Source organism: Hydra vulgaris, chromosome 01 (genome assembly GCF_038396675.1).
Source record: "Hydra vulgaris chromosome 01, alternate assembly HydraT2T_AEP".
NCBI lineage: Eukaryota > Metazoa > Cnidaria > Hydrozoa > Anthoathecata > Hydridae > Hydra > Hydra vulgaris.
In genome coordinates this window covers 1,371,395-1,384,221 of record NC_088920.1, presented here as the reverse complement: position 1 = coordinate 1,384,221, position 12,827 = coordinate 1,371,395, and the positions used below count along the sequence as shown (strand labels likewise).

Below are 12,827 nucleotides of genomic sequence, written 5' to 3'. Positions count from 1 at the left end.
CCATCAGATTTAGAGAGAGTTAATCTTTATAAAAGTATTCAAGAATTAAAAATGACGCTTCCATTAACTTTTTCGCAAGGCAGTGTGATACTATAACTGTATTAAATCCAACAGATACTAATTCTCAAAGAGTAGATATGGAGCTTAAAAATTAAACCGAAAAAAAAACTGGGATAAAATAGAATTTTCTAGTATCATTAAATCAAATTACATAATTTGAGAAGAACAATAAAGATATAAGTATGAATGTATACGGATACGAGAATTCAGTTTAATAAAAAGTTTGAGCAAATTAATTTCTTTACAAACATCAAAAAAAAAATGTACTATTCACTATTGTAGAAATTGCTTACATGGATTTAATTCTGAAGAATCATTATCTAAACACAAATCGTATTGTAATACACATGATTCAGTGCGTATTGAACTTCCTAAATCAGGTTCGACATTGCAGTTTATCAATCACAATAGATCGATGAGAGTACCATTTGTAGTATATGCTGACTTTGAAAGTTTCATCAAACCCATCAACACTTGTGAACCTAATTCTAATGAATCCTGTACTAAACAGCATCAAAAGCATATATCAAGTTCGTTCTGCTACTACATTAAATGTTTCGATGAAAGTTTTTACCAAAGCAATCCAGTTTCATTTACTTCAAGCGATGAAACGGATGATGTTGCACAAATATTTTTTGACAGATTGCAAGAAGATATCATGAAAATTTGTAACAGGATTAAATTTAAAAAGAATATTGTATATACACATGAAAATAAAAATGATTTTGATGCAGCGACTGAATTTCACATTTGCGGAAAATATTTAGATAATGATAAAGTACGTGATCACTGTCACATTACTGGAAAATATAGAGGTGCTGCTCATAATAGTTGTAATTTGAAATATAAAATTCCAGATTTCTTCCCAGTACTATTTCATAATTTATCTGGTTATGATAGTCACTTATTTATCAAGAAATTTTCAGGAGGTAAATTGAGCTGTATCCCAAACAACGAAGAAAAGAATATTAGCTTTTCTAGAGAGATTAAAGTTGGAGAGTTCGTGAAAGATGGAAAAAGTGTTGAATTAAAGCGTCAGATTTGTTTCTTCGACAGTTATAGATTTATGCCTTCTAGTTTAGATTCTTTATCAAAAAATTTATCAAAAGAGCAATATAAAAATATCAGAAAATTGTATTCAATGAAAAAATTAGATTTATTACTAAAAAAAGGCGTTTAAACATATGATTGAATAGACTCTGTTGATAAATTTAATGAAACCCAATTACCCAAAAAAGAATCGTTCTTTTCTAAATTGAACGATGAAGATATTAGTGATGATGGTTACTCACATGCACAAACTGTATGGAACGAATTTAAATGTAAATCATTTAAAGATTATCATAATTTGTACAATTTTTTAGATGTACTTTTACTAGCAGATGTTTTTGAAAATTTTAGAGATGTTTGCATGAAAAATTATAAATTAGATCCGGCTTGGTATTATACATCACCAGGATTAGCTTGGGATGCAGCATTGAAGAAAAAAAAAGTAAAGTTAGAACTGTTGAGCGATTACGATATGATACTAATGATAAAGAAAGGAATACGAGGTGGAATCAGTATGATATCGAAGAGATTAGGAACATCTAATAATAAGTTCATGGATAACGCATATGATAAAAGCAAAGAATCAACATTCATCCGCTATCTAGACGCTAATAATCTATATGGATGGGCAATGAGTAAGCCACTACCAACACATGGGTTTAAATGGATGGATAAAGATGAGTTGAAAAACTGGAAATCGATTCCATGTATACTAGAAGTTGATTTAAATGATCCTGAACATCTGCATAATGATCATAATGACTTCCCACTTGCTCCTGAAAGAGTAAATATTGATAAAGTTGAAAAATTAGTCCCTAACTTGGAAAATAAGTAAAATTATGTTATCCATTATGAAAATCTTAAACTGTATGAAGGATTAGGTCTCAAGATCACAAAAATTCTAAGTTTTGAACAAAGCGCTTCGTTAAGCGAATACATTGAACTAGATACTAATCTAAGAACCAAGGCAACGAATGATTTTGAAAAAGACTTTTTCAAACTGATGAACAGCTCAGTATTTGGAAAAACAATGGAGAACATTGAGAACAGAGTTGATGTTAGATTAGTGACGAATAGAAATGAAGCTATTAAATTAGCATAAGACCAAACTTCGAGAGTCGAACGTTATTTGATGAAAATTTAATAGCGATTCACATGAAGAGAACTAAGTTAATGTATAACAAACCATTTTACTTAGGCATGTGTAATTTAGATTTGAATAAAACTCTAATGTACGAATTTCATTACGATTATATAAAGAATAAATATTCTGATAGAGCAAAACTATTATTTACAGATACTGATTTGCTGATATTTCTGAAGATGTTGAAAGCAAATTTGATACAAGTGAATTTGATCCAAAGCATCCAGCAATAGAACTTGTTGGATTCAAAGTTGAAAGAAATAAAAAAGTAATTGGAATGTTGAAAGATGAGTCTGGAGGAGCACAAATTAAGGAATTGTAGGATTAAGATCTAAGTTGTATTCCTACAAAGTACACGGTAAAGAAAATAAAAAATGTAAAGGAATAAAGAAAAATGTTGTAAAAAATCATATAACACATGAAGATTATAAACATTGTTTATTAAATAAAGTGAATCAAATTAGGAAAATGGATGTAATAAGATCACATTTAAATGAAATTTACACAGAAGAGGTCAATAAAATAGCATTAAGTGCAGACGATGATAAAAGAGTCATTTTAGAAGATGGAATTCACACATTAGCATATGGGCACTAAAAATTAAAAGAAATCAATAGCAAACAGGTCAATTAGGCAGTGGGAATAAAAAATAAATTTACAAGAAAAAAAATTATTAAAATTGATCTAAATAAATTATTTATATATATAAAATGGCAATTGAAAGTAATACTAATAACAAACAAAAGTTGAAATTAAAAACTTAATTAATTAGAAAAGATGGCATAATAAGGATAATAAAAATACTGATAAATAAGATTGATGAAGTTGAGAAAATAATAAAAGTAGTAAAAGAACATTAAAAATATCACGGTGAAGATTGTATTAACAATGTAGATTTTTCCATTTATCTAAATATGATCCATATAAAGGTTACTACAATCACATTGAAATCTATATATAAAAAATTTTTATAATATGTTATATTATAAAAATGAACAAATTTATTAATGTTGAAGGAATAATTCTACCTAATGAACCTTTAACAAATTTTCAATTATTAGAAACAGCAAAAAAACCGAAATAAAAATTTTTAAAGGTGTATTTGTAAGAGATCAATTACCCAAAAATACAAAAAGAAAATAATGTGGAAAATTAAATACAGGAGATTCAAGTACACAGGGTTTTCATTGGATTTGCTGGTACAAAGACGGTGAAAAAAAATTAAGTTTTGACTCTTATGCACAACCTCCACCTGTCGAAGTTGTTAATAATTTAAAAGACTCTGTTTATTATAATAGTGATAGAGTTCAGTTTGGAAATACCTCATTCTGTGGACATTTGTGTCTCTATGTTTTAAAAAAACTAGATGAAGGATATGATTTCCAGAACATTATTAATAATCTAATATAATTTTTTAAAAAAGTTAAAAAATATTTTCTTTTCATATAAAATGCCTGTTGATAATTTCGTACGTACAACAATTAATTCAACTACAAATCGAGTTGTTTCAAATGGATTAACAGCATCTCAAGCTAATAGTTTGTTTATTAGAAGAGATGGGCAAAATAATGCAACTAGTGATATTGACATGAATACAAATAAATTAATGAATGTAGTAGAACCTACAAATCCAGATGATGCTGCTACAAAGTATTATGTTGACACAATAATATCTAATCCTAGCAGTTTAGAAATAGTACCAAATTCAAGTTTAACATGCATAGGAGTAAAATCCCAGACTCTTGATCCAAATACAGGTACTGATGGAACAGCAATTTTTATTCAAAATAGTGGTCCTGGTATTCTCAGAAAACTATGGAAGCATTTAAAGGAACAAATCCTAGTGGAAGTGTATTAAGTAACGTATTTATTAGGGCATATACAGATAATACGCTTTGCATAAGAAGTATTGGAATAAATACTATTGCTTTAGCTTGTGATTTATTATTCGCTCCACTTGGTGGACCATTCTATACTAACTCTTCACAAGGTTGTAATATACACTCTAATATTGAATTAGGAGGATACTTTACACTTGATTTACCATTTAGAACTAATTTAGAACTAATCTAAATATTGAATTATACAATAAAACTGGAAATTTACTTACATATTGGTTGCAACCTTTTATTACAATAAGTTCAACACAACAAGCAAATATTATTTCATTAATACCCCCACTTAATTCAGATCTTAAACTATACTCATCAACATTTAGATATTTGAACACAACTTATGGTAATGAATATATATTATTTTTTTTTTTTTTTATTTATATATATATTCGTCATTATTAATATAAGTTTGTACAACACTTTACCGTGAAATATATGACTGGAGCAGTAGAAGACAATAGTCTTATCATCTTATTATTGAACACTTCAGGTAATAAAAATGGTGTTTATTTAAAATATATTAGAATGCATATTATCGGTAGATCTGGAAATTGGTGGGAATCAATAGTACGCAGGTATGACGCAATCAATTCTCCTAAAAACAATGACTCAGTTATTCAACCTTGAACACCCTATAACTATAGTACTTATACAATATTTCCTGGATATGAAAATAATAGCAGATGTATATACTGCTCATCTGGTTTAGTAGATTTTCATCTTTATTCGCAGAATGACTCTCATATTACCTCATTTGCTAATAAATCATCTGAGCTATTGTATAAATCAAAACTAAAAATTGATTCTACAACTACTATCTCTTTTTACAGAAATTTTGGTAAAAATAACTCCATGCCTAGCGTTACCAATGGTAGAAGATGAGTAGTAACAATAAACTCTGGTGATGAGCAAGTTGGGAAGTCTGGAAGTTTTTCTGATTTAATAGGAGTAATTTACTATAATGCGTAGGACCTCATTGAGCTTAGATTTCAGTTATGAAGTTATAGCTTGAAAAATTAATTTAAAATTACAAAAAATTTTTTTAGCTCAGAGTTATAGTTTGTAACCATAATATATTAATATATTATGGTTGTTATACTACCATTATCTTTATATTTTGGTTCAGACATTTATTTTGAAAAGGCACTTTTTTTATGAGCTACAAACAGCATTTCATACAACGACTGGTTTAAATGACTTATGAGAATATGGTTATGTTTATAGTTGAAATATGATATGAGATTATGGTTAGAGATATGGTTGAAAACAAAAATAAGCCAGGACCCGCCTTTTTCTACTACTTATATATATATACTTTTTTAGTGATCTTCCTTTTTACCCTCTATTTAACCATTAATTTATAAAAATTATATATATAACATTAACAACTATAATATTTAATAATGTATCTTGTATTTGTAACGGAATATTTTAAGTTTCTTACCTCGGTAAGTTATTTCTATTTTGTAAATATCTTATAAATTTTTACACGATCATTTCTTAGCGGTACTCGATGACAAGATCGTATGGTCTTCTACGAGTTCCCGCGTTCTTTTATTATTTAATAACGATCATTATATATATATATATATATATATATATATATATATATATATATATATATATATATATATATATATATATATATACATTATTATATATTTGTATTTTAAATATTGTAATGAAACGCTTTTTAAAATGTAATAAAAAGAACAAAACAAAATTAAAAAAGAAAACAAAGTTATTCTTAACTTAATGGTGTTAAGTTCAAGTTTATTGCCTAAACAGTTGGCTGATGATAAAAAAACTAAATTTCAATTCATGAAAATTTACTAAATTAAAACTATATTTCAACAGTAGTCATATTAAATATAAAAAACAAAGTAGCGCATAACTATACGGTGGAGTTAGATAAATGAAAAATAAATAAATAAAAATAAAAAATTTTTTTAATTTGCTTTATAAATAAAATCTTTTTCATGAAAAGATAAAAAAATTAATTATAGTTTATATAGATCAAAATATATAACAAAAATAGAACTTAAAAACATAATAAAAAATGCACAAACATAAAAGAAAAAAAAAATTAATATAACATCTTTTAATTAGACTAAAATAAATATGATATTTTAGACCAAAAATTATGCACATCACACAGTTTTTTCTCATGATCAGACAGAAAAAAATTTTCTAATAAGTTAAAAATATCTTTTTTTATTAAGCACCTCTAAAGTGACTAATAATATTTCAACAAAATTTTTTAAACTTACTAATAATAGAAGACGATTCATTCGAAGAACTTAGGTTAACAAGAAATTTTAATAAACTATTTTGGCTTTTATTGGTTAATCCACAAATTATTGGTAAACAACTCCTTAACATTTTATTGGCCATTATCTCTTCACTGTTTAAACAGTTAAATGCATATACAGAGGCGCAAAACTCCATTATTGTTAAATGTAAAAACTGAAAATGACAGCCCACATTTGTTTCAACCTTTTCAATAAATCCAAAAAGACTACCATCAGAGTGATCAAAGCCGCTGACAAAAGTTCCAATTTCTTTTTTCGAAAAAATTACTTTATTTTTAACCAACAATTCATAAGCAATTTTACAAATATTTAAAATACTTTTTTTATGAAAAGGATCTTCCATTATCTCATTTATCAACTTATTGTTGTAAATATTGTGTTTTTGTAAAGAGTATAAAAATATATTAGCATACAAGTCTGTAATAGTTAAGAAGGAATTTGAATACATTATTTCTGAATCACTGATAATTTTACATATAGAAGATAAATAAAATGGAACAGACGCCATGGCTTTTGCTATTGGAAAGTTGTTCAAAGTAGTTTTTACAAGTTGTTTTTTTATGTCAATAACGTTACTTTCTACATAGGTATTTATTCCATTTTCACTAAATCCCATTATTTGTATAGTTATCTTATCAATATGCTCTGTATATACACTTTGATATTGACCAACTGCATTAACTCTACCAGCAACTACATGTTTAAATTTTTGAGTTTCTGTTAAAGCGTTTACGATTGGATTTTTACTCTTTAGGTTTTTATTTACTAACTCATTAAAATACATAAATTCATCTAATCCATCAACTATAAACAGTAAATCAAAACTATTAATGTTTAAATCATTTAATTTTATAATATCTCCGAAGAAAAAATTTATTAGTTCATTAATATTCGAAATATTCTGATGTTGATTTAGCATTCTACATTCCAAATAAAAAACAAGTTCAACATTTTTCCAAATTAAACCATTTGACCAATCAAGCAAACATTTTCTGAGCAACCATGTTTTTCCAATACCAGCTATTCCAGATATTAAAATTACAGGTTTTTCTTTCAGAAATATTTCATCATATGGAATTGAAATATAACTCATTTGCTTCTGAAAAAAATCCTTCAATTCCACATTAAAAACAGCATCTCTTTGAACATTTACTGCATCAGCAATGCATAGATTAACAAATTTTTGATTTAGATCAACATTTGCAGAAGCATTTAACGGTGGTTGAACTTCGTTTGTTTTTCCATAGTTTACAAGATAATATTTTTTCAGTGCTGTGCATATCTCTGACATTTCTAAACATAAATAATTTGTCATCATCATCATCATCATCATCATCATCATCATCATCATCATCATCATCATCATCATCATCATCATCATCATCATCATCATCGTCATCGTCATCATCAATATCATCATCATCATCATTTTCAACATTGTTATATCTAACTTTAAATTTGTAATTTAGAAGCTAGTACAAAACTGCTATTTTTTTATATTTTATTATTTTTTATACTTTATTATTTTATATTTTTTTAACTGCTACAAATTTAAACGCACATTATATTTTAAAAAAGCTGTTTTTTTTTTTGCAAATTCAATGTACTGACTAAAAACAGGCCTGTCCTACTATTTGTGTACTTTAAATAAATTTTTTTTTTAATGAAATAGAATTTTTATATTTATACTAATTTTAATTTTATATTTACATTTATACTAACTTTGCTAAGTCTAGTTGTTTCAAAGTTTCAGTTGTTCTTCACAAAACAATGTCTAGTTTATTTGTAGACATTGTTTTGTTAAAAACAACAGAAATTTTAGGAAAAATATTCTAACACCTTATTTATTATTTAAATTTATTTGTAATTTAGTCAGAAGGGTTAACCAAACATTACGGTTCTGTTTTTTTGAGAAAAACCAAACCAATTCTTTGGATTCTTGCATCATTTATCTTTTATCAAAGCGGTGACGAGGAAAAATCCAAAAAGGTGGATGACGACTGTTAGGTTAGGTATCACCAGCCGCACTTATTATTTATGTTTGTGTTACAAATTCTCCTTTTACACGTGACGTCACCTGACCGACATGGTGCTGCCCTTTTCAAGCTATGACTTTAGAAACACGATGCACTTTGGTTACCCCAGTTTCATCCAGGTTATAAATTTGGGATTATGTGAAATTATATCGTGTAATATGATCATGAATTGCTCTTTTTAAAATCTACTACTGTCATTCTAATGTAACTGGTTATTCCGGAGAGACTCGTAGCGTCAGGTGATCGTATTGCTAAGCTAGGTTGGCGTTTTATAAAAACATGAACCAACCAAGTTCTGCAGACTTCTATTCCATTCATTTTTGTTGATACTTTATAAAATTTCTCTCGGCATATTTAAAGGCCAAACGTAGTTTTCGGTGTTAGGTGTTTCTTCGGAACATTGCTGAGCATTTAGTTAAATATTCAGCTAGCGAAGTGTAGCGTAGCGAAGCTTCCATAAACGGAGAAAAAATTGACCTTTCTTGATATTAGTTGTTACATCAACAGTTATTAAATCAATATTCTGATTTAGTCTTTTTTATATGGTGAAAGAGTCTTGATTTGCTAATACTGTGTTTAGCAGCACTCTTTCTGATAGTCAACTTATTTGTTTGGACATCTTTTACAGCTTCTACTAACTTTTCAGGTGAGAATGTACATTTGGTTTTTCTTTTATAGTTTCTGGTCATCTTCTGATTGAGTTGTGATAAAAATAATAATAAAACTGAAAACTTGCTAAAAGTCTTAAACTCTTTTTTGTTTATTGTAGTAACTACAACACTTTATTTATTTTTTATTGCAATAAACAAAAGAATAGATTTTAGTGAGCAATGAATTTCGTCATACGCCAACATAGACATTTTTCACGGTACATACATATGCACAGCATCAAAACACCCTTATGCATAAACAGTCATGAACATCTTACCTCACAAACATTTTTGAATGTTTGTGCGGAATTTTTCTACTACGGAATTTTGGTGTTGCAATCGTTAATGACTATAGGGAACTGCTATTTAGCAATCATTACAAAAGCATTAGATATTTGACTTTGAACAATGTCCAAAATATCCAAAGTCTCTCCATAAAGAACGCATTGAAAAATCAAGAGAAATGTTACAAACATATCTATAGATTACAAGTGCTTACATTCCTAAAGTTTCTCAGTTAATCGCTTATTAAAAAAAGAAATTGCACCAACTCTGGTAGAGTTCATAACTAAGATCTGAATGATTCACATGGATTTAAAAGTTTCACATTAAAGAATTAAAAAACCGTTTTTTCACTCTAAAATCTGTATTTTAGCGGAAATTGTCATCTAAATATTTTAAAGCTAAAAGCGTATGTGTACCTACATATCAACCATAGACATAATAGTCCTAATGTTACCAGGATAGGAGACTTCAAAATGTCCATTCTTTCCTTGTGTCCAAAGTCTCACCAGTCTCCCCATCAAACATCATTCAAGTTGATTATTTCTTTTTCAAAATGCTTTTTATGCCTTTAAGTTTTGTTGCAATTAACAAATGATGGTTAAAAAAGTTTAAAAACACTAAGTTGCTATTTTCTAATTTAATTGATTGGTAAAAGTATGAAATAGATTGTATCTGATTTTAAAAATATCACAAGACATTGTGTCATTAGCGAACATCAATAACTCCTCAACTCGACGTATGGTAAAAAAAAAAAAATTTGTAAAGTAGATAGAGCCAAGCTTTGTAAATACGACATGTAGAGCAACCATAGCGCAGAGGTAAAAGTTCTTGTTCCGAACCTAAAGGTCCGAGGTTCGACGCCAGCTCTAGATCAAAATATATTGTAAAAAAGAAAAAAATCTTTGTAAAGTAGCATAAAATCCTTAAAAAAATCCAAATTTAAAACTTTTTCAATCAGTAAATTTTTTAACAATTTTTTTTTATGGTTTTTGTTTTTTAACTTCTTGGAACTTTATTAAAAACAGTATGCTATATACAATATATATAATATAAATATTATATAAATAATATTATATAAATAAATATTTTATAACAATATTAGTAATTATTTAAAAACATTACTTGCTAAAATGTCTGCTATTCTTATTAGATCTATTCTCTTCATGTTATATAAAGCTGTTCTTAACTTTGAAAAGGTTGGAGATTTATTCATTTGCACCCATTTACTTAATATAGAATATCCTTTATCACTAGCTGAAGTCAAATCATGATCAATTGTGTCTAAAAAGTCGTCTTTAATTTTTAACCAATGTCCAAGAGTTCTCCAATCTTCACCGACGCTTTCACCAAGTTTTAATTTGAACTTTTTGCTGAAAATAACATTTTCATTTTGTTTTAAAAATGCATTACGTTGTTCCATTTTGATGTTTCTATAACAAACAAAAAAATTTTCTATCTTCCAAAAAGTTAAATTTATGTTTTTATAAAAGTAAAGTTAAAAACTTATATAAATAAAGTAAAACCTTTTTCTAACATAAGATTTACAAAATAACAATAAGTGTTTATTAATGTTAATAAATAAAATAATGTTATTTTTTAATATTTTTTGATCCTCCTTTTTTTTATAACTGTATGAAGACGATTCGCCAAACTAAAAATGCAATTTAAAGCCATTTCATTCAAATGTGCATAATGCTAAATAACTTTTCCAATCAATTGGTTCCTATTTGTGACCTTTTGATGGTGGGCTCCATCTTGAAAAGACGGGTTTTAATGACCTTTATTTATTAGTCCTGTTTCATTATTCCATCCACAATTACAGTTAGACCAAAGTCACTACAAACCAACCAAAAAATAACTTTTGGAGGATAAACAACTGGAATTATACAATCTTCATAGAAACTTTTATTAGAAACCCTTTTCACAAATTAAGCTTTTTGAGTCATAGTTTGTATGGCAGACCTATCGCTGAAACATGTCTGGAGAAACAGATAAACACAATTATTAAATTTAAACACTGGAATATGAGAAGAAAAATTTTTTTTTATGTATTTTTGCCGCTTTTTGGTCATCGTTAGTGAAACTACAGAACTTCTTGTTCTTGGTCGAACTAAATATAGCAATCGTTGCTACGTTTAGTCCCACCTCATTTAACGTTCTGGTAATTGCTGAATATGAAGCAAGTTTATTTTCTTTCACTATTTTTACTAGTTTTCTCTCAGTCCTTGCTGCAATTGTTTTTTGACCGCACTTGCTTTGAATCTGAATATCTAATGTGAATTTTTCAATTTGTCTTAGACTCGATTTATGGTGCGTTTTGATATCGAACATTTTATGATATTTCACTTATCGAGTAATGCTTATTTGTCATAAGACATAGAATAATTGTTTTTCTCCACATTTCGTTATTTAGAACTTTAAGACAATATTTTTACTAAAAAATTACTTCAAAACAATAAAAACAATCTTGTTTAGAAAATATTAAAACAAAGTATACAAAAATGGCTCAAAGTATACTATAATATAATTATAATGTTATTAAATCACAACAATTAACAAAAAATATTACTGCACTTAAAGAAAACATAGTAAAACCACCCAAATGAAAAACCACAAACGTCATAAGCTAAACAGATGCCTTTTGTCCCCCTGAAGTTGTTGAAACTCTGAAAACAACTTGATTTTACTAATTGTCTAAAAGTGTTAAATTATAAACTAACAAACATAAATAAGCAAATAAAGAAATTGTAAGGGAACGGTTCCTAAATCATTAATATTACATTACATTAAAGATGTATGTTATGCTTAATCCCTAATAACACGACTAATTATATTGTATAATAAGTCATGAATAAAATAGTAATGAGTATCTCTTGAAATTAGTTTTAAAAAGGTTTTTAATGACAAGAATTCACATAATTTTCTGCGAGTTCTCCTTGATACATAACTGAATAATTTTTTTTGGTCAGTATTTTTCACCTCTGCGAAACTCCAGTTAATTATTAATGAAATGAGATTATTCAAATGTAAAGATAATCGATGTAAAATATGCGAAATTCTACCTTCAAGAAGTAAAAACATTTATAACGTCAAATGGTTCCATATGTAACATTAAGAGTTATATAACTTAAAATTTAAGACTTCGTACAAATGGACATATTTCAAATTATAGAACCGGACAATCAACAGATAGAATCCAATTATAGAACCTTTGTTCCAACTTTTTTGTTTTTTTGGAACTCAAAAACAAAAAAAATTTAATTTTCAATGAACAACATCTCCATAAACGAAAACATGCCGTTTTAATTGACTATTTTTATTTAAAATCAAATCAAAATTGTCATAAAGATTGAACAACTGAAAATTATCACTTCCTCTTTAAAAATAGGAAAAAA

General features: G+C 27.3%; 1 protein-coding gene across 5 annotated transcripts in view; it reads right to left on the bottom strand.

Moving 5' to 3' along the window:
- Positions 1–12,827, bottom strand: part of LOC136074995 (NACHT, LRR and PYD domains-containing protein 4B-like) — a 79,648-nt gene that overhangs the window by 53,179 nt on the left and 13,642 nt on the right. For 3 of the 5 annotated variants that reach the window (XM_065787178.1, XM_065787182.1, XM_065787179.1), the window contains exons 2-3: positions 10,555–10,862; positions 6,420–7,754 (exon numbers count right to left, since the gene is read on the bottom strand). In XM_065787178.1, the coding sequence (XP_065643250.1) occupies positions 6,420–7,754; positions 10,555–10,852 (1,633 nt within the window). In that variant the 5' untranslated portion in view covers positions 10,853–10,862. The remainder of the gene's footprint in view (positions 1–6,419; positions 7,755–10,554; positions 10,863–12,827) is intronic. The other 2 variants (XM_065787180.1, XM_065787181.1) reach the window with 2 other exon arrangements.